At 40.4% G+C, this 23,240-nt stretch overlaps 1 protein-coding gene across 3 annotated transcripts; it reads right to left on the reverse strand.

The window, feature by feature from the left end:
• Positions 1-33: 33 nt before the first annotated feature.
• On the reverse strand, positions 34-16,581 carry SLC25A16 (solute carrier family 25 member 16). 3 transcript variants are annotated; one of them, XM_066554778.1, is made up of 9 exons: positions 16,482-16,581; positions 15,574-15,666; positions 13,225-13,358; positions 11,494-11,557; positions 5,507-5,628; positions 4,930-4,996; positions 4,070-4,232; positions 3,117-3,185; positions 34-1,487 (listed from the first exon to the last, which is right to left on the reverse strand). In XM_066554778.1, exons 1-9 carry the CDS (start codon positions 16,573-16,575, stop codon positions 1,457-1,459), a joined length of 837 nt encoding a protein of 278 aa, XP_066410875.1. In that variant the 5' UTR covers positions 16,576-16,581; the 3' UTR covers positions 34-1,456. The 3 variants fall into 3 exon arrangements, with proteins under 3 accessions (XP_066410875.1, XP_066410874.1, XP_066410876.1); XM_066554777.1 differs by having other exon boundaries at positions 34-1,590; XM_066554779.1 differs by lacking the exons at positions 13,225-13,358; positions 16,482-16,581 and having other exon boundaries at positions 34-1,590; positions 15,574-15,658.
• Between the last annotated feature and the right edge of the window lie 6,659 nt (positions 16,582-23,240).

Consider the following 23,240-nt stretch of genomic DNA (forward strand, 5'->3'; position numbering starts at 1 on the left):
CTGGTTGCAACACACACAGATCACACAAGGACATGGGTTCAAAAATTTTAATAAAATATATCCAGATACATTTCATTCTCTGTCCACTGCTACACTGTAAATTTCAAAGAAATATGTATTTTTAAGAAACTGGGGAAAAAATTGAGCCACAGAAGTTGGTATTGAATATATAACTGAAAATCCAATTTGTTAAATTTGTCAAAATTAAGCAAATCAGTCTTACCATCCAGCACTTAACATCACCATTTGCCAATTCTTACAAGACACTAAAATATTTACAATAAATAAATAACTTACATGAAGTAAATGCTTTACAGTTTCCTGAATCAAGTGAGTAAAATCAAGAGTACCAATGCAAATCATGTATAAAATAATTCCTTCCAGAAAAGGAATCACAGGAGGAGGCCAACATGCAATAGTCCATTGCATACCATGACTTCAGGAACAAACAGTACATACACACCTACAGAGGCCAGTACAATCTTCATTTTCTTTTCTCTCTGAGGTTGCATGTGGTCCCTATGCCTAAATAAGTAATTGCAGCAGCATGCAGTGTTCTTTGGCACCGTGGTTTAGGGGAGGGAAAAACCTGTTTACACCAGCTAGTACCGGGATAGCACATACTCATAACATACTCAGCCTTGAGCACACCAAATCAAGAACATGCAGCTGCACAGAAAAGCTTTCTAAGATTAGGCCCCCACCACCTGCCACAAGGAGATCTTTTCTAGCACTCATCCCTGTCGATTTCCCCCCACTTTTATTTGTGTAGTACAGCATTTCTTAGAATACAATGTACACCAAAATCTCCAAATTGCAAGCTATCCAATACTGCTAAATACATCTTGCTGGTTGTAGCTGAAATGGCTGAAGATACCTTCCTGGCTAGCAATTTCTGTTCTTGCATACAGAAAACTCATACAGAACAAGAATAAAAGGCTGCTTGAAGTGTGCTCTGCCAAGCTCAGCTTCTACAGACCTGGCAAGGATCTGAATGCCAAAATCATTGCATTGTGTTGAATATCAGTTTATTCCATTTAATTTTTAAAGAACAGATGCCTAATTACTAGATTCAAAGGCAGCATAATCAGCAGCAGGTAACTCCTGGAATGGTGATAAAGCTAAATAACAGCTTGGAACCCATGTAAAACATGGGTGTCATCTCCAAAACTGTGTCATTCCTAAAATTCACCTAATGAAGCCTACAAGATCGAGTGCAAACAAAGTGTTTAGAGCTAGCTAATGTTTATGTGGATGTGTCACCCGGTTCTGACTCCAGGAAATCAACCACATTTTGGCAAATAAAGATGTCAGACAACAGCAGCTCCACAGTAACAGAAAGCTTTTTTTGTTAAACTTCAAGTCATTTATTCATCGCTATCATTTGAGGATTGATGGTGTAGTTTTACAGCAAAGTCTTCTCAAACAAAGAATCAGTTGAGGTGCAAGAATTGTTTCATAAGTTCATAGGTGGTGAAAGCCACGGCCTGGGAAGGAATACAGCGAATGTAATTCAAGGACAGCCCTCGGTACAGCCCCCTCCGTACGCCGTGCTGCTGGTACACGTACTTCAGTGTCTGCACCATGGTACTGCCAAAAGAAATCATCACTGGGTACACACATGCAGCAGCAAAATCATTTTCTTTACATATTTACTTGGGTTTTAAGAGATCCATGGAGAAAAAGCCAGGGCATTCCACACAGCAAAGCCACATATGACTAAAAAGCCACATATGACTAAAAACACAGCCTGTGCTTCTGCAAGAAATTTAAGCCCAAGGGCTGGGAATTGGAAAGAGGATGGTGCAGTCCCAGCTAAACAAGTGTTGGCCTGAAAACACCTGCCCTACAAGACATAGTACAGTATTTTCCACCAGAATGGCTCCACACATTCTCTTGCCTAACTGGCAGGAAAGAGCAGAGAAGCATAAATTCCTTTTACAAATAATAATCTGAGAATATAATATTTGACCTTATTAAAAGCAGAAATTGCACTGTATGTGCAAAGAGAACTTTCTTCACATACTTGTATTGAAACTAAGCAGACATGAAATGGAAAGCACTTAAAGTGCTTGGTGTTTCCATGCTATTGGAGACAGTGCTCTTGGAGAGCATCTTCCCTATGTTCCAAAGCTTCCAGACTTCCTGCCTGCTTTATCCTCTCATGCTCTAAAGACAGACAAAGCACAGCTCTCCATATGGTCACAACAAAATTGTTAAATGGGGAAGCCTCAGGTCTGTAAAAAGGAGTCCTCACAAATGCAAAAAGTAAAACCCCGAGAATAACAAACACAGTTTTATTTTAAAATCATCAGGAGTGGAGAATAACCAAGAAAAACAAAAAGGCTGGTGAGGAAAACAGAACAGAACCTTCACAGTTAAGCAACACTGAGGTTGTTTGTGAAAGGTCACTCGGGCTGCTCTTGTAGGATCCAAGCTTCCATGAAGGAGGTTCCCAGTGAATTGCACTGGGTTCAGACATACACAATTCCACAAGATTGAAACTAACCAAGAGAAAACTGTCCCAGAATATTCAATTAGATTGAGACAATTTGAAATTCAGAAAGTTTCTCAAAATGAAAGCTGATTTAATAACATTATGATTTTTAAGTTATTATGGTGCTTCCATTTCTACTGGAGGAACCTCAACAATGTGTGGGGCGTAGGAGGTTACTATAAGTGCAAAAAAGCTCAAATACAATTTTATTATGCAAAATCATCTTATGGAACAGATTCTGCACCATTAAATTACACTGAATGTTTCTACTTCATTTCAGTAGAAGCATTGGGTCTCTCTTTCAGAGAGCCTGCTGATATTAAAGGTAGCACAAGTTGCATTAAAATACAAAAACCTATTTTACCAGTGGAGATACAGGATTACTAACAAGGGTGCCATTGTTATTTCAGGTGATTTTTTAACCCCAGATTGACAGCGGTAGCTTTCGTCTGCAGGGAAACCTCTTTATTAAAAGAATGAAGAAATCCACAGCAGAGTAGTTCAGGGGCTGGGGGTGGCTGTTTTCTTATGGTAGTTGCTTTCTTTCCAAGATGAAAATTGAGAGCTGAACTCAGCTCAGACATGAAGAAGTCAGCGCAGATGAACAGCAAATACTCACAGGCACTTGTCAGAGTCCGGCAGAACCGCTCCTAACTGCATCCGCCTCCGAGTGACATCCAGGGGATACCTGCACAGGAGACATGCAAACTGCAGCTCAAGCACATCACTAACAGCTGCTGCAATGGTGCTGAAACAAGAAAACAAACAACTCCACGTGCAAGCTCCCACTCTCTTTTCACTGAGTCACGAATCCAGCTTAGATTCTCAACACAGCTGAAAGCTCTCCAAAAAGGGAGAATCCCCTTACACACCCAAAACCAGCAAACCAGAGCTCTTAATGCATTCCAGTTGGCACTAGTAAGGAAGATACAGGAAGTCAGATGAGAGTATAAAAGAGTAAAATGCTGAAGGGAGAAGACACCTGCATTGAAAATAAAATTAACAGTTTAGAGACTAAAAGGCAGTGATATTTACAATGCAGTGATGTAGGGAAAAATCCATGCTGTGTAAGTCCATTAAATTAACTTATTTTATGGACAAAATAAAATAGAACAAGGACAGGGTGAGAAAGGAAAAAACAAGCAAAGTAATAAAAATGCCAAATACAATATGGAAGACTTGTTTGGTTTTGGCTTTTTTTAAATCCTATGGTTTCACAGGTTACATAGATTTGAAAGTAAATTGGAATCATAAAGTTCTGCAAATTATGTTCAGGGTCAAAATTTTTTAGCTTTCCAAACAAGCTAAGAAACAAGATTGTTACTAAAAAAGATTCCAGTGGTTTTAGGAGATTAGCGTGGATTTGTTTAATTGACTCACTGGATAACTCTTAAAAGACCCTGAAGATTAAATAGGTATTTAGTAAGTGAAACAATAGGAAATACCCACATTTCAGTATTTGATGAATTAAAAAACCTTACTAATAATTAGGCTTGGATAAAGCTGTGTCAGAGCAAAGTTTCTTTCGAATGAACAGCTGCAGAGAGGAAAGCAGCCCCATCCCCAACTTACGATATGGTCTGAGCTATGGCTCCAGCTATGCCACCACACAGCAGGTTTACATGGGTTTTCAAAACTAACACCTCGGGGTTATCTAATGAAGGCCGTCCAAGCAAGGCAGGTGCTTGAGCAAGTCCAATGCTCTTTAAGGTACCAAAGGTAAAAAATGAAAAACCTAAAAGGAAATTTAATTTTATGTACTTTCATAAAAAAGCAAACTGTTTGTTGATGTATCATCATAAACAGAAAACTGCATTTACAAAATGAAACTATTTTCCAGTTCTTTTGGAAGTTTTTTCTTATGCAGAAAAACAGAGAAAATATTTTGAACTTCTGTCCAAATGGACCTGTGTTTATATATAATGCTACAGTACTTTAAATAAGCTAGACTGTGAGTTTTAAGTTACTGGATTGCTGTCAAGAATCTCCCCGTGCTGCTAAGAATTGCTCCTGAGATCCTTTTAAGTGAGGGACGTGTCTCAGCCTTTACAAACGAGGGTATTTGAGCCGGGCTGCTGTGCTCTGTTCCACAGGCGGGAGCGTTTACGGAAAAGCCGCCAGGAGATGGAGCCAAGGAGGCTCTGAGGCCGCATTTACAGAGCTGCCAAGGATCGGATGTGCCTGCGGGAGAGAAACAGCCTCCTTGTTGCCTTGGGGGAAACTGGGAAGTACAACACAACCACTGGTTTACCTTTCTCACTCTCAGCTCCAAATTGCAGAAAAGCCAGGCTTTGACTATTGAAGGCACTTCTTAAGGAGCATCATTGAAGGTGATTTGGACAGAGCTAATTAACTAGGTGCACAAATATATTAAACAAATTTAGAAGTGCACAGAACTGCTGAAGGACTGGCACGTTCTGGTTTTAACTTACCTGCATACGGTGCCATTCCCACCACAGTTGGCATCAGCCCTCTGTAGAATCCACTCAAACCACCTTCCTTTGAAAGAAAAACACAGCAGCATTTGTAGCAGGAAATAAAAGTGTCTTGAGTCACCCCATGACAGCAATCTGACTAGCACCAGCTACCCAAGGAGCTCATGTTCTGCTTCCTGTGCCTGCAGAACTGAAGGGACAACTGCCTGGCTCCAGAGGAGATCAATAAGTGAAAACCAACAGGAAAAATCTACACCCAGCATTATAACTGGAAACATTTATGCATTATACACAGCCCTCCTCCCCAAATCTTTTTGGTAACATCACTACTTTTCTTGGAAAGCAGCTTCTCTGCTCTTTCTGACCTCCCACGTACATGAGACGCAGCTACAGCTCAGCAGCCTAAGGCAAGAGCACAAATAACTTTTATCCAAATAACTTTTTACATTAAAAAATTCAAAGTGCACACAATGAAGTCAATTATTTCACACTAAGCCATTATGTTCAATGCAGTGCAACATCATTTAAGAGCATACTTTGCTTTTTCAGAACTGAAGATTAAAAGAAAAAATACCTTGGTGTAAATCATCTTGAATGCATGGATAATTCCCATGTACTTGTGTTCCCCTTTTACTTGGAACGCCAGGCGAACTCTAACCATATCAAGAGGGTAAGTACAAATCACTGCTGTAATACCTTTATTAAAAACAAAAACAAAACAAGCAAACAAAACTCACCTACACCTTATCTGATTCTAGGATTATTTTGAAAAGTAGAATTTCCTTTTCTGGCAGTGAATACAATAGCATATACAAACTGTTTTGTTACAGAAACACTTAAAATCACTTACAATCAGTAAACAGGAACACTAACTCCAGCAACACACAAAGGATTTGTTTGTACTTGGTGCTCACTGAAGCAGCACACCTAGGCCTGGATTTTCCAAGATTTATGGGCCTGACTCTTCACCTGAGCTTTGAAATCCATAGCTCCTAAGAACCAGGCTAGTTAAATACATCAGCTTCACTGGATTGCAACCATGAAACTTAATCCTACCATATTTTAAAAAAATTCAAACCACCAGATTTACATGTTTTATTCCAAACAGGTTCTGTCAGAATTTGGTGTCCTTACTGGGTATAGATACATGTATGTATCTACTCATCTGAAAATATGGAACATATTCTAATGCCACACTAAATATATTCTAATTACATCTAAACAGAGCCAGGCTCATACTGATGAGAAGTACTTAACTGTGTTGCATTACTGCATTTTAATAGCTCATGTTACATCAGCACTTCTATCTTAAAACTGAGCAGAAAAGCTTTCTGGACTTAAGATGCAAAATAAAAGGGAAAAAATCAAATCTTAGAACTAATCCAGTTAGGATTTGCTTCAAAACAGCTGAAATGCTGCCCAACTTGCAGTTTTGGAAGTGCAACTCCAGCACTTTCCTGTGCACTCCAGCACAGAAAACAACAATTCTAACACTTGCCTGAGTAACAAATTCTTTCCAGCTGCTAGGTATTGAGGCAAACCACTCCATGGCTGACAGTCTTTGGAAGGAATAGTGAAAACTGTTGACTAACAGCAGTGGTCATTTTCTGATGGCACACCACAGTCACCAAAAATAAACACAAAACCCCACCAAAGAACCAAAACTCAAACAAAACTTAAAAAAAAAAATCTGGGGAAAGGCAGAAAAGAAAGTAAAAACCTTTGTAATTGGCACTGTTTTCTAGAAACTGCTCTGATTTAGCCAAATGTAGCTTTTCAAAATTGGTCCTACAGAAGATAAGTACACTTCTGGTGGAAAGAAAATTGTCACTTGTTTTTGTCAAGAAAATGTCACTTCCTTTTAAGTTTTAATGGTTTCTTAATGACACCTCTTTTTGTAGGTGTATCATCTCCCCTCCTTTCCATAAGGCCAAGACAAATCCATAACAGGGGGAACAAAAAAAGCAAATACAAACCAACAACAAAATCCAAATGCAACGCAACCCCTGCAGACAAGCTCTGCTTAACTTTTATGCCTGGAGTTTAAAAAAAATGAAAAAACCCACTGCTCTGATAAGATGAATGATCTGAAAGTTATCAGGATTAGATTGTGAGATTAAAAAAAACACTGTAAGTGAGCTATCCAAAAATCTGACACTGGTCAACTCTCAGGTGGGAACCAAGTTTGTGGGATTCTGGATTATCCCATCAGTAATTCACTTTAGAAGACAAAACCACCTCTTTTGGAGATTTTGGAAAAGTCCTCTGAACAAAAAGCAGACATCTGCAGTTTATTTCTGAGGTTGTCTCACCCCCAGGATTCAAAAGTTGGAAGCTGCAAAACACTAAAGCAACTTTGAGACTGTTTCCACTGACTTACATGAAATGCAAGCCCCCAGTCTAGGGCCTTTCCCTAATGGATTCCCTGAGATGTCCAGAAATATCATCAAGAGATGAATTCAAGTAGTTTAAAAAAAATTAAGGGAGGAGTAAAGCACTTTTACAGAGCTTGAGAGTGCACAGGGAAGCCATCCCACTTCAGAAAACAGACTTTACTCCCTCTGCTCTTTCCAGTCCTGCACTGAAACCTCTCCAGACACTTCCTCTGAACAAAGGCTAGCAACAGACCAAGCAGGAGCTTAGGGAATGCACTCCTTAGTGAGCACACTCTGAAAACAGAACAATTTAAAAAAAACAACACAGATGAACGGTATGGAGAGTGAGGATTTAAATAGAAACGTCTTCATTTTTTTACTTAAAGTCTTCTAGCTATGAATTTTTGAAAAACAAATGAAAGAAGTAAAAAGGGGATTTGGGACATCAGCCACAATATATGCTGTCTTGTAGCAACTAGGAGAGGCATGTTCCTGCTTTACTGTTCACCCAAGGAAAATGTACACACAAGGGATCAGGATGGCTTTTGGGGCTCAAGAGAGACACTGTCCTTTCCAAGAGGAATGGCACCAGCTGTGGGACACAAAGTCATCGTGGTGAAGTCTACAAAATCACTCATGTCACCTCTGCTCCTTCAATGCTGCCTGAGGAGAAGTCAGACCACAGCACCTCAAGGCTCAGGCCCAGGCTTGAAAAAGCAAAGTCTATCCCCACCAATGAGAGCTAAGGCAGAAATCTCTGCTGGGGGAGGTGAAACAGGACAGATTCAAACCTGCACCAGCAGTTCAGAGACACATTCAGCACTTGGCACTGATCTGAAATAACCTCAACAGGGGAACGCAGCTCCTCCCTTCCAAGAGCCACTTCCTCCAAAGCAGCAGACTTCCAAACTCCAGTGCTGACTCAGGAGCCAGGAAAGGCCCTTCTCCACTTCCCACGTTGTCCTCAAGCACCTCTGACCACTCTTGGGGACAAGATGCTGGGTCACACACACTAAAGACACTGCCACTGAAGCACATTAGACTGTCCTTGATTCCCTTCCCAGGCTTTGGCAGCTAACAATGAGATTAGCTCCACAGGGATTCATCTGTCTCCCCATTTCCCTACTATCCCTCTGGTCTTAGTCATTTTCTTTCTTGGGAAATAAAAATAAAAAACTATCTGGAGCAAGAAAAAGCCACAAGTGGAACACATTTACATTGCAAATACAGCTGGTATGCAAGTTTTTATTATCTCTGTATCATGCTCTTTGTACTATATCAGGAGCTCCAGAGATCAAATTAAGCACTGCCAGGAGATTCAGAGGAATAAAGTTCAAAAAGTGATAACCACAAGACACAGCCTTGAACTGCAGATTTGCTCCTTAGCCAACGTAAAGATTAAATTATCCAAGTAGCATCTTCTGAACAAAACAAAGCTTCAGCAACGACATACACAGAAACTGCTGATGATAAAAAATATTTATCAGGTTAAAGAATGCCTAATTTATCAGTCCTAATATTTCTTTATGTCAAATTAATAATAATTCTGTCTCCTTCCATAGCACATCTGAAGAACTAGACCAGATTTTTTTAAAATGCTGACTGAAGTAGGCAACTGTTCATTACATAGTATTTAAAATGGAGACAGCCAACATCCTCCTAGATAGTGCTAGGTGAGTACTATTTTCAATCACTTTTAGTAAAAGTAAAAAGCTAAAAACAAAAACATACTTTCTGTATTAGTTTAATGGGACTTGAGTTTATTCTAGATAACATCTAGTCTTTTTTGGCTTTGTCATTTTGAAGTTAATCAAGTGCAAAAGAGGAAATTCACATTTCCATGTTTTGATTTGGATTTTTTTTATTGAAAACTTTAAAAAATTAATTTGTAAAATCATCCTGTGATGTTTTATTTAATGTTACTTGTTCATTTTTGTTGTTATTTGATAATTTTCTTTCCTAAACCTAACCAACCTCTGTGATTTCTCTTCTGCCCAGCTCTGTCTTTCCTTAAAAGAAGCTGTACCCTACTTATCTGTTAATGAAGTGTTACAGCTGAAATTTGAATCACACAAGACTCAGGAAATTCAGAGTTAGAGTTTCCACAGTAATTTTAACTGGTCTCCTTAAATATAAGCATTACAATAGGCTTTTATTTCCTCTCCCCCCACTACCCCCATCCTCACTGCCTTGTTTTCCCCCGTGGATATGCTTCTGATCCTGTTTATCACTTACAGAAGACACTGAAATGTTTGCCACCACTTGGAGCTGATTCTGTTGACCACCAGTCACGTTGGAAACATTGACAGAAACAAGATTGAAGTTGGGGGGCACAGAGAAGTGAAAGCAGACAGCTGCCTGGCTGGAGGCTGCAGCAGGGACACAAGGCTCAAGGAAACACAGGTTATCTATCTCCACTTGATCCTGCACCCCATGAAACTGGCAATGGCCCGGGCACCAACACGGGGCTTTGTGCAGGATCAGCTCCTTTGGTGTTGGTGTGGAAGAAACAGAAAAATATCCTCCATTGCAGCCAGCACAGGAGGAAAGCAAGAAATAGTACTGATTGCTTTCAAGTCTTCTCTGTTTTGTTTGCAAACCTAGAAAACTTCTGTACCAGATTTCAAACTCTCTGCTCTTCTTAGTGCCTCCTTCCTCCCCTCCATCTCCTTGACATACTTAAGATAAACCCTCTGCCTCTTATTATCTAAAGAATATCCCAAGAAGCAGATAATGCCACCTAGTAAACAAATACATGTGACACTATATAAATACTTGACTGCTGTGTTCATCTCACCCCCAAGTCAAGCTCAGTTCCTCACTTTCTGGACTCTAAAAGTGAAACTATTGAGTATGTGGTACTTAAACACACCAGCTAAAGCAGATGGTGCTTGCCAGATAGCACTGTACATTAATTTATTTCTGTTATTCTAACCACACAAACCAGATTTAACCAGTAAGGTGCTTACAACAATGCCAGATGCTATTAATTTATTTATGGGAAGAATTCCACCCCATCCAACACTGACAGATTAAGCTGATTATTCAGGGTTTTCACAGTGCCTCCCAGTCAGGTTCCCAGTCTCTGACAAAGCTCCTGAAAAAGCTAATAATAATAATAATAATAATAATAATAATAATAATAATAATCTTGGTGGGGGAGTATATTGTAAAATGTTCCCTAGAACAGTTAAAGCTAGGGAAAAGGAAAAAAGGAAGGAAAAAATAGCATCTATGGATCTAGGGGTTTTATTTGACTTTTCAGATAGAAAGCCAGCCAAGTTCTGGAACATACCTTAGCAAACAGGCCTTGTTAGTTTTTAGGACTCTTCTCACTGTTTAATTTCATTCTCTTTCCTCTGGTGCCACACAAAGTCTGAATATTTTAATGAGATCTTCCTAGTTTAACTGAAGGTAGCATTAAAAATCCCAGTATTTTTTCCAAAAGAAGCTAAATAGGAATACCTGTGACTATCTGAGGACTGTCACTACAGTACTTAGCCTCTCTTACAAAGGAAAAGCACACGAAGAATCACTTCAATTACAGCTCAGTCCACTATTACTCACCTTCCCCTGTTTTTTTCTTAGCTACTTTTGACTCAATGACTAGCAAGAGGAAAACAAATAAATAATCATACCATACAATGGAACTTTACTGATAGGTTTTTCTGCTGCTATTGCACTAAATAATAAATGAGAGATTTTAACATTCACAAATGTGATCTAAAGAGCATCATGAAAATCCTGCACTGGGCATGGAAAAGTGCAGACATTTCTGGCAAATCCAAAGAAACTTCTCATTTGAGAAGCCACAGTTCTCTCTATTTCTGTGGGCTTATATTCAACCTGGCAGCAGTGGCAAGGGGCTGATGAGCTCATTCCACCAGAACCTGCAACTTTATACTTCATACTGATCCCCCTGGTTTTTATACTTGTTAATAAAAGACTATTAAAAAACTGTGCTTCACAACATAGCGCAGAATTCACCGCTTGCACAAATATTCTTTAAAGAATACTCTTAGACAAACAGATTTCAATTAGGCAACCAATCAACCTAACCATTTCCTAGTATATTTACTTAATACAAATTTGCAGGAGTTTGACCCAACCCCACATCAAATCATCCTCTGAAGGAATATTACCTTTGAGCAAAAGGCATGTGTGAAACCCAAGTACAAAACCATACCTGCCATGGATCCAGCCATTAATCGATGCACATGCCCAGAAATCCCAAGCTGTTTCTTTATTACCTGCACAACGTGGAACATTGTCAGTAGTCAGATATCAGAAAAGACAGGAAAACACAGCACAAAGCTTATTAGCACATTAGTGCAAACTCTGCAGCAGTTCCCAAGAAGTTTACAATGCTATAAATTCAACTCAGAACGTTTCATTACTGTTAGATTTTTTAACACTGTTTCCAATGTTAAACACTGTTTCCACTGCTGCTGTTTCCAATTTCTTATTAAAAATATCAAAGTACTGAAATTCTACTGACAAAGCAAAACAGTAAGTTGAAAGTATTTGTACTGTTCACTTCAGAAACGAGATTAATTGTTTATTTAGTTATCATTAATATGTGTTAAACAAGGCAAACTTAGTATATAGAGAGCAAAGGACACTGAACAAAACTGAAAAGTAAGAAGAGTCAATTTTTCTTACATGCACATCATGTGAAATACTCCCATAAAGATTTTAACTGGATTAAAAGAAAAAAGAAAAAGGAAAGAAAAAAAAGGAGAAATAAAAAAGAAGAGAAAAAGGACAACATTTCAGAGTAAGTTAATTACAGTCTGGAAGGAAGTTAGAAATTACCTTCCAGGCTTTTTATCAAATAACTGAGACTTTCTGCTATAAAAACCATTTAGTATCTTCCCCCTTTTAGAATTATTTTTCTTTTACATATCCATGCAAAATATTGCAAAGGTTTCTGGTCAATTAATTGAGAAAAGAAAGTGCTATGCTGCTAACTGGGTTCTTGAAATTGCAGATTCATAAATCATTTCAATTACAAAGCATGGCATGCAGTCTTTTATTCCACACAACATAAAATATGTACAGATCAAGAGCATTCATGATTACAGCACAAAGAACAGAACCTACAAAACCCATCACAGCAACTTCTTTGTATCAGTCTTCTGAAATTTACTCTTAGGAAGGGAATCACAATTTCAATCCCATTGTCCTCAGTAAATATGGTACCATTTACTTGGCTGGGTACTAAATCTGACCTTTCAAACATGAAATTTCTCCTTGCTAATAGCAAAATGGTATTTTTTACTGCAAATAGAAACGTTTAAAATACATTCATGCCAACAACTGACCTCCACAAGATGTTGCAAAGATTTATTATGAAACAGTAAATGCAGGAAAACAGAAAAGAGTCGACAAATCTAGCAAAACCCTGAAATGAGCATTTTTGTCTTCAAGGTCATTTTTATCTACAGCCTGACATAATAATTTGTCAGGTCAAATGTAACAGTCACATCCAGCAGACTTTCACGTTTAGGTTCTTTTATCCATGAAGTAGTAGGAATCCCAACATAAATACAATAAAGTTGTTTCATTCTATATTTTTTCCTACATTATTCACAAAGGGCTCCCTCATAGCAATACAAATAGCAGTAGATTTTTAATTCACTTTTGTTTTCATTAAAGAAAGGGTATTATTCTCAACAATACAAACATTTAGAAATCAGTGTGAATTTCTTTTTCCTTAAGCAACATTGCAAAAGCTTCCCTGGTGCCCTGGTATTTTTAATGAGTAAATTCTGATAAAATTAAGCCACCTTAGAAAAGATGTGCAGCTAGTTAATAAGACACAGGAGTTTCAATGTTAGTTTCACTCACTCAACCAGTCTGTATTCATTGCAGACACGGGAAAAAGAAAGAAAAGGAAAACAATCAGTTCAGCTACCTTTTTATATTGGTCAAATGCCATAAACTGAATAGCACCATAGGGAAAGATCCTGATCATCATGGCCCCGTTTCCTTTATACAGCCCAAGGTACCCTTCCTTTTTGGGGACAGCACACAATGTAGAAAATACTCCTGCAGCAATACAAAAAAAGCAATTCAACACTCTGGGGAAGGAAAAAAAATCAAGGAAATGCTACTGTAAAGGAAGTAAGCATATAAAGCTAAAGCTGCATCATGTTACTCATGTAAAGTGGAAAATCCACTTTCACTGCCCAAACATTGCGGGAGGGGAGAGCCTTAAGGTGAAGTTTGATCAGCTTTCTCATCTCCCAGACTCAGTGAACCTCTGCACTCAGGCCCCAGCACCTGCCTGGACTGTGAGCAAGGCTCCTGCAGATGCCACTACCCATCCACAGCAGCCTAAGGGCAGCTACACAGGGGGAACTGGCTGACTTACAGTTCAGTCAACTCTGAATAAATAAAGAAAGAAAGAATGCTTTAAAAGCTAAAACCATGGCAAAATTATATGGCTACATGCTAAATTACAGATTAAATGCCACCACTAGGGAAATCAAATAAAATTGTTGAAGACTCTCATTACTTACAACTTAAACATCTCACACTCTTTATCTCAGAATTGTTGCAACAAGAAGCAATCCTACTTTTAATTGGTGGAAATAATGCAACATCACAGAGTTTGGGCAAAACCTATAGTTTTACTATATATGTATAGACTATAAGCTTATATAAAGTATATATATTAAATATATATATTATATATATTAAGTATATATATAAACTTAAACTATAGCTTTATATATATAAACTTAAATAGAGCTTATATATATAAACTTAAACCATAGCTTATATATATATAAACTATCAGCTATGCATAGTTACTATCAGATTCACTTTTCAGTTTGATTCTATAAGAGAATTAACTGTGATAATCAAACAGTTTTAAGTCATATGTATGCAACTGCTATATAAAAACTGAAAATGATATCTTGCTTTCAGGTAGGAAGAAAAGAATGGCTGACAAACTTTCATGTGAAGTTTAAACAAAAGTATCTATTAGTTTCTGGGATTCTAAGAATATGAATAGATTAGTGCACCTTTTCACTATATCATTGTATATTAAGATATAAATACATATTTAGTAGCAAATTTACTTTTAAGATGTCTTGCTTATTACCTGCCTCTGAACTTACTTATGCCAAGACCAGAAATGCTCTCTACTGTTTCTATTTCCTAGAACACAGCGAGACCCTCCAGCTCCACAATGCAAAGGTATAAAAACACACAGGGAGGACTTGGATGAACTGAGCCATGGTGTCTCTGCACTTACAGGTACCTCATCCACATAATTCTCCTTTTTTGCCTACATGTAACATGGATGCACATTCAAGTCAGACATAGTTCAAATAATCAGCATCGTATCTGACTCCCAAAATAGGGAAGAACAGAAGATTTTACTTGCCAACTATGGCACAGTACAAAGCAAATGGAAGATTTAAAATCCTACTCAAACCAATAATTTCACCCTTCAATTCTTAGACTTGAGTGTACACTTGTGTCTACACATGTGTTACTAAAACACATTGCTTGTGTTTCCCTTTTTGCCACAGTGAATAGATATATCTACTGAATTTTATGCTTTAGAGATGATTTATTTTTCCAACTTTTAAGAAACATTAGTGGCCAAGTTAATAAGTTCAGTTACATGCAAAATTAGCCAAGTCAAAATATTTTTTTTCCCTGAAAATTACAACACTTAAATTTTGGAGCAAAAGTTATGCCATATTTCAGTAACATCTGACATAAATGGCTCAAATACTCTGCACAAGAGGGCACTGTTAGAGCCCGCAGAGAACAGTTGTGGACACGTGAGTTTGCTCTCACCATGATGCAACACAGATGCTGAAGACAGGTCACCTGCACCTTCCAGCAGGCACAAACCCTCTGCTCTCTCCACTTCCCAGCAGCCAGGCCTGTCTGAGCCCTGGGAACCCCTGCAGTACAGCTCTCACCAAAATCATCCAAGCTTTGAAGCTGTGACTGCCAATCTCCTGCTGCCTTCTGTAAACAGAAGATCAAGCCTAGCTCTTACATGCCTTATTGAGGATTATTCTGACATCTCAGTCTCTAACACATTGATTGATACCACAGCTTACACATAGCTTTGTTTCTCTTCTCAAACAGCAACAAAACACGGCACACAGACTGACCAGACACATACAACCTCCTGTCTGATGAGCACCTTTATCATCAGCCTCATCACTGAGTAAATTAACACACCCAAACCACACACACTGCATTTAAAACCAAAAATTAGCAGCCATCTTACCTAGATGCTTGTAATGGTGGTTATGAGCTTGCAGCAAAATCTTTACTCGATCTAGCGGTGCAGTAGTTGTTTTGGCACAACATCCTGCAACACCTTTCCAAGAGAGAAACAGAAGAGTGACAGGATGAAAAAAGTTCTTTAGATCAGCAGTTAAATAAGGAATTTTTCTAATGTAGATAATCAGGAACTGGAAAAAGCCCCAATGACAAGTAAACAGCTTCCATTAGATGCTACAAAGCCCCTAAAGCCTTAGCAAAACATTTAAGCTACTTTTCCTGTTTACAAAAACCCAAGCCACTGTCCGTCTCAGCTGCTAAGGTCACTGCAGGAGGAACTTTCCTGAAAGTTACTCAAGAGTTTTCCATCCTATTTCCTCCTTCCCTTTACGGGAAACAGCCCTTGCCAGTGTTCCCAAGGAGGTGGGCTACGTGTCTGCCGTGTACCCTGTGCTACTTCAGAGAGTGAGATCCAACAGAGAGTGCGGCATGATGGAAAAACTGTAAATAAACACAACCTTTTCCTACCTCCAGCAAATCAGTCACCTGAGACAACACCTTACAGAACAAACAGGCTTTTTCTCTATAAGGTCATTAATGTGGCATTGTGTTTGCCAGGCTGTCTCGCCCCTTCACACCGCCTTCATCTTCTCAACAGCAGCCTCAGCAGTGTGAGGACAGGGATAATCCGCCCTCCCCGAGCACCCTAACGAGGCTCCGGGCTCATTTCACTGCCGGCTGGCCGGGGCTCCTCGCTGGTTCTGACACACGTGCGAGTCCCTGGCGTGCACCGCCACCGCCTCAGTCCATAGGGGGAAAAGGCAAAGCGAGCTCCCCGCTTGCCCAGGGGACGAGACCCAGCGGCGGTTCCACCGGGGACAGCGACACCTCGTCCCCGCCCGGGGCACCCACCTCCGGCGATGAAGGAGCGCAGCCAGTAGAAGTCTCGGCGCGCCGCGGCCGGGGGCAGCGCGGCTCCGGGCCCCGCCGCCGCCGGGGAAGCCATGGGGCAGGGCCGGGCCGGGCCGGGCCGGCTCCCTCAGGCGGCGGGCGGCGCTCGGGGCAGCGCGGAGCCCCCGCCGCGCCGCAGGGGCGGAGCTCGGCCCGGCCCCGCCGAGCCGCGGCCGGGCCACGCCGCGGCGCCTGCGGATCGCGTCAGCCGGGCCGGGCCGGGCCGGGCCGCCCCTCCGCGGTGAGCCGGGGAAAGGCCGGGACAGCCCCGCCGGAGCCGCTGCAGCAGCCCCTTCGCACCCTCTGCCTGCTCCGCGGCACGCCGCGGCGTGGAACCCTTTAGTTAGTGCCCCGGGGATCGCTTGCTGCTCCTAAGAACAGCCATCCGCCCATTTCGCCAACAAATACGTATATTTACACCTATGGGCGCACATAACCAAAACCTAAAGAGCTCTAATTAGACTGTACTGTAAAATACATCGACTTCTTTTTAGCCATTTAAATGGCTACTTAAACTTTGGGCTAGAACCTGAATAGTTCTTTTGTCTACAATTATGGTTTTATATCCAGAAAAAAATATTCAGTGTAATTATTTACATGGAAGTTTCAAAATGCATCAGAAGGGGAAACAGTGAAAAAAGAAAAATCAGCAGTTTTAGAATCAGAAAGGTCAAACATTATGATTCCACAGCCGTCAACATTTTGGACAATTTTTTAGATTTTCTGCAATGTCTCTGTTGATTACAGTGTATAAGGCTTTCCTTTATAATAATAAATACCAGGAGGTATTTGACTTTTTGTCTTCAGCTCCTGAAGAAAAAACTCACAAGTGACTCTCTGAATGCTGGTGCATGGAGCAAGGACAGAGCACACACCTGGTGACAGCTGGTGAGAAAGCTCATGCTGTCAGCGTTTCCATTATTTTTCTGCAGTTACTCACCTACTCCTTATATACTTTTTGCCCCGTACATCTTGACCTTGTATTTAAAGTATTTCACATATCAATATGTCTTTTTAAAAAGTTGGTCTTCTAACACAAAGAAACCAATCAAACAGATCTCAATGCTTGCACGAGTAAAAGGAATCACTTTCCAAAAAGAATTGCCAGAATATTTTTGCTTCCTGCTTGTGTCAGATTGCCTTCAAGAAAAATTACTCATTTTTCCTTTAATAGATTATATTCCTTAAAATTAAGCATGTGTCAGAAACAAAAAAACTTTTTGCTCTATTTGGTGACTGAGTCATTTATATATGTGAGAAATGGCTGTTACAATATTCATTCTTTCCCACAACTGAAAAAAGAATAGATTTCTTCTACAAACCATTAAATAAGACCTTTACAGCAGAAAACCCTCAAGCCTTTTTACCTTTTGTAATAAACCTGCAAAATTAATTTTTTTTATTGAAGTCACTTTTTGTAAGTCTCTAACAGAAAGCCAACTATTCTGTGAGTTACTGAAGCAGGTTTTTCAAGTCACTGTTGATGCCATTTTCACCACCCAATTTGTATTCTTTTGGGTTTCTGCTCAGGAAAAGCCTCCTCCCACCACAGCAGCCATACCGTGTTAACAGCTCCAGCTGTAGGAGCCTAATTTACTGATTTCACACAGAAAAGCATTGCAACTGCACTAACAGCTGAAAGTCATCAAGTTTCTAGAGTTTCACCAGAGACTAGAAAAATCAATAATCACAAAGATGGGCTGTCACTTCTCTTAGCTACAGGCAGAATATTTCAAGAAGATACTGTGTCAGCCCTCATAATTTAGGGAAGCAGTAAAGAATTTGCATTGCAAAACTAAACAGAACATCTTGCATAGATATACTAACACACAAAGGAATTCAGCAATGAGCTTTATGTGCCTAGCTTTGTTGGGTTTTTTTAAAATACTTACTGGTATAAAGTGCTTTCAAGGCCTGTTTTCTTTATTAGAGACTGTAGTAGTTTGTTTGCACCTTTAAATCTTAACATCCTCCCAGTTGTCACTTCATCTTTTTACCTCAAAATGTTTACACTTTTTACAGAATTTCTCTGGTGGCATCTCTTTTATGATGCATTCTTAAAAGTCATCAGAAATTTTAATGTCATTTGGGTTACACTCATGTGTGACACTATGGCATCCTCCCTCGGTAAATTAACAATCAGCAGGGGAAGACATTAAAATTACAATACTCAGGAGCAGAACTACAAATTTAAAAAAAATAAATCAAGCAGGTAGGTAGTTTTATCAATTGTAATTTGTTCCTGATTTTTCTGTTGCTAAAGATGCTTGGTTTTCTAAACACATTTTAAATACATTTCAATTAAAATACACTATTAAGGTTCTAGTTAGGCAAGCTGTCTTCATAGTCATGGTTGCCAAAAAGATTATTTTCAGTGCTCTTAAAATGCTGGTGTACACCAAGCCCTATTTTGGGATATCTGTACACGTTACCATCAGGTATCATACCTCTGTAAGCTTTTTAAGTCTTTACTAATTAGTGATCTGATGTAATAACTATCTAGTTGCCTGTTCACCTGCCCCACACCATTTCTACAGACATCAGGAGTACATAACTTTCCCCACATGATAATCATTCTTCTTCTGCCACAAAAATCACAGCTTGCAGATTATAAGCCTAGCAAACCTCAGTTCCTCAGGACTGTGCTGTCCTGCACTCTCTTGACCTCTGTCAGCAAGTAGCTGAAGTGCTTCTTCCAGAGGGGAGGTGAGCAAGGAGCCAAACAGGAGCACAGCACAGGAGGTGCAGCAGGACTCACTGACAGGGCACAGTCCTGCAGCAGGACAGACAGAGCTGGGGGCTGGGAACAGCCACAGGGACAGCACAGAGCAGCTCCATGGCACAGCCACAGAGGCAAAAAAGGAACAGAAGACCCAAAGCTAAGCTAGAGGCAAGCCTGAGGGTCACCTAGAAACCAAACCCACACAACAAACAAGCCCAGAACCAACAGAGAAGCACACCTACACCAGAGCTTAGATAGGAAGCAATTACCTGGCCAGGCCTGAGCTTTAATGGAGTTCAGGGCCCATGAACCAGGTGTGTGGGTGGAGGCCCCAGGTGAGGCTGGTCAGGGCCAGGAAGCCTTGTTGACACCCTCAGGACCCTGACAAACCCAGTCAGTGAAGTTTTAACAAACAGAAATATTTGACTAATCAGGTACTGAGTCTGCAAATACAGTGGTGCCAAATTCCTCTGGCTAAGCAGGTCCCTTCCTTTCTTTCAGGAGCCAGGAGAGGTGTGCCCTGTGTGATCCCTGTACCACATGGCTTACTGCAAAAGTGCAGCACACTCGAAGCATCCAAAACTCTTGGGTCTGTGCATGCACAATTCACCATGGCTTGCCAGATGTAGTGTTTACCAGTAAGGTACTGCACAATCATTCTGCTGCCATGCTTTTTATTACTCATGCAAATCATGCACTGAAGTAAGGGCCAAGATTTCCAATGGAAATAGACACTGGCAGCAAACTGCTGTCCACTGCAGTTCAGGAACATGTGTCAGGAAATATTTAGAATAAATGCAGTGGGCCTGTATCATGGGTATCAGAAGATGAAATCATAGTCCCTTCTGGTTTTATTTCACATAAAATGGTGATAACACTTAAAGTATCTGTGTTCTGTGTGCCTACAAATGTTAACCTGTTTTCAGTGCCAATCAGGCAGGTAGATACTATCTACAGAACCAGGGCCAAGAAAGACTAAATGAGGAAGTGGTTGCAAAACCACAATTAGAATTCAAGAGTTTCTGCATTAAACTGATGTTGTTTGAGACTTCACTCTTTCAGACAGTGCCAACTAACAATGCTGTGGGTGCTTTATCTGATTATCCGTATTACAAATCCAAAAGCATTGACAGTGTTTGCCCTGTGTTCACCTGCATTCACAGGCACAGCACCCCACACCAGTGTGGCACACAGGTGGTCACATTTGGGCTGTGAGCAGGCTGGGCACTTTGTCATGCTGGACTCCCAAGCTAAATAAATGTGAGGCAGGCTTTGATAGAAAGTGGAAGCTGTAATCTGTGTTTTGTAATCTCGCAAGCAAACAACTCTAATGTTTCAGTATCATCTTTCCACTACAAGGGAAGCAGGGCTAGCTAAGATAGGCCTGGTTAGATCAAATCTGTCCCTTAAAAAGCAGTTTAGGTGTCTTTGCAGTGTAATTCTCAGAGCTTTTGGTTTGTGAAGAGCTAAAGTTCAGCATCAATCCAACCTTTTTTACCTTGGACTGATGCTGTGCCTGTTGCAGAGGTCTGATGCAGATGACTCTGCAGGACTAATTCAGGCACACCTGGATAGTTCTGCTTCTAGGGTCAAGGCCCTGAGGGCAATAATAGGTCTTAATGGACCTGACCAACTGCATCTGGAGTCTCCACCTGTCCTTTGCCCATGGGCCCTGGAGCTCTATTTAAGCTCCACCCTGGCTGAGGAATCAGTTTTGGTTATTTAGAGCCTTAGTTTGGGCTTGGCCTCTATAGTCTGCATGGATTCTGTTCAGTATTCACTTGGGTTGTGTGTATTTTTCCTTACTCTATGGGTCTCCAGACCAGTGGCTTGGGTTCTTGGTCAAACTTCAGACCTACCTCATCTTCTGGAAGCTGTTTTATTACCTGGCCTTGTGCCTGACTGCAGATGGTGTCCCTGGGCCTGTTCTGTTTACCCTGTATGTGTACAATGGGTGAGGTCCTTGTCCTGTTGGCTGTTGTGTGGGGCTCCCTGTCTCTCAGTGAGCAGCTGCCCCTCATGGCTCCCTCATGTTTACCACAGACTTGAATTTTGCCAGAGCTGCCTGCAATGCAGAGCTACTTACAGGTTTGTGCACTTTATTACTTCATCCCATGCTGTTCAGTTTTATTCATTCTATAGGTGGGCATTGACTTGTATTTTATTCTGGAGAATAGCACTGGGAGAGGAGCACTGTGTCAGACCAAAGGCCCACCAGCTTAAAACCTCACCCAGAAAAACAGCCAGTAGCATATTCACAGGGAAGGAGGCTTGGGTGGCATCCAGGGCCCTCAGTGCACTCTTTCAGCTTCAAGTAACATTTAGTTAAAATTGCACTTCTGTGTTGTGTGGTTTTGGTTTAACTTTCTTCCGTTATTTTTGCTTTAAAGAAAGAAACTCCCTAAAGTGTTTTGCCTCTTCTGTGTGCTGTAGTAAGGAGTTCTGTGGTTTGAAAACATGTTGTATGAAGTTGCTGTCTATGTTCTGATTATGTGTTTGATCTATTGCCTTGATATCCTCGACTTTATCTTTAGAGAAAGAGTTCATTGCTTCTCTAAACACACATTGAGTGAATGAGTATCTCTCTCTGATATTACTTTCCATGCTGGTTTTGGTTTTTAGTATATTGGTTGGAATTTAATCCAGATTGCTGCCTTTCTAGGGTGGAAATAGTGGTGCATTTAGCTGCTCCATGTGCCTTTAGGTACAATTGCTATGTTCTGATGTGTCTTTCAAGTTTCCCTTTGTCCCTTTTAAGCCAACCAGACCTGCACATTATATTTGAGATATAAGTGCACAAGAGATCTGGGCTAAATAATGATGGTGTAGGGATGCTTCCTGTTCACTTCTCCCCTTCTTTTGTACTGATCCCTGACACTTGAGCACACAAAACAGCTTCACTGCAGCACCTTCACAGTACCAGGGTCTCTGTTTTGAATGGTAGGAGTTAAGTCAGAAGCTGTGATTTCCATGTGCCTCACTTTGCATTTTAGTGGAAGGATTTCATCTGCTGTTTTATTGCCCAGACAGTCATTACTGTGGGATCTTTTTCCCAACATCTCAACTCAGCTTGTCTTGCCAGGCTGAGTATCTTACTGTTGCCAGAAAAGATTGTGACCTGGTGCTACTTGCTTCCCAGGATGGAAGACCTCAGACCATGAGCACATAGGTCTGTAGGTGAAAATGAACAATTATTAGTTCTTGTTTGTTTCCTAGCCCTTAGCATGTTTTTAATGGAGCTGTGATTGTGCATGTTGATGCTTGGGTGCTCCTGTTAACCTGTTTATTCTAAATAAACCTTAGCCCTCATTGTTTGTTGCTTTCCCTCAAGTTACTAATTTTTTACTCTGCATTTTATTCAAGCCCATAACCTCTAACTCATTGCCATCACCCCAAGAAACATACTCTGATTCTGTGGGATTTTATCATCGAGTTCCAGTTCCTTCAACTTCTGCTGTGTGCAGCAGTTTATTAAAAATTAAAAAATAGTTATTTTACCTCTCAAATCACCTGTGATTTTATCTTACAAAAATAGCTTGTGCTACCTTATATTTTAGCAGGACAAGTCTTTGAAAGACTTGGATATAAGTCTTGATATCCAGCCCTGAGGAAGAGATGGAATGGTTACACCCAGCAAAGAGAACTTGTGCATTGCTAAAATTCCCTGCCACTGAGGGCAACTGTTGAAAATTCAGGTGTTTGTGGTGTAAGTTTCACCTTGTTTCAACTGAAGTGTGTGTGAGCTTAGCTAAGATTCCCAGACTGTATTTCTCTCTTGATGCAAGGAAGTGTATGCAGGTAGGAAGAGGATGGAGGTGCAAATTGGTGATAGGCTGCCAACCCACTATCACTGAAGAGCAGCAGTGACAAGGAGTGTGCAGATCTGTGCCTCTTCTCCTTTATCACATGGCACTTAAACCAGCAAAACGTTGGCACCTAAAGCATCTCTAGGAATGATGGATGTGGAGAGTGCTGCTCACTTGTGTGCAGCAGAAAAG

The sequence above is a fragment of the Molothrus aeneus genome, chromosome 8 (genome assembly GCF_037042795.1).
Source record: "Molothrus aeneus isolate 106 chromosome 8, BPBGC_Maene_1.0, whole genome shotgun sequence".
Lineage (NCBI taxonomy): Eukaryota > Metazoa > Chordata > Aves > Passeriformes > Icteridae > Molothrus > Molothrus aeneus.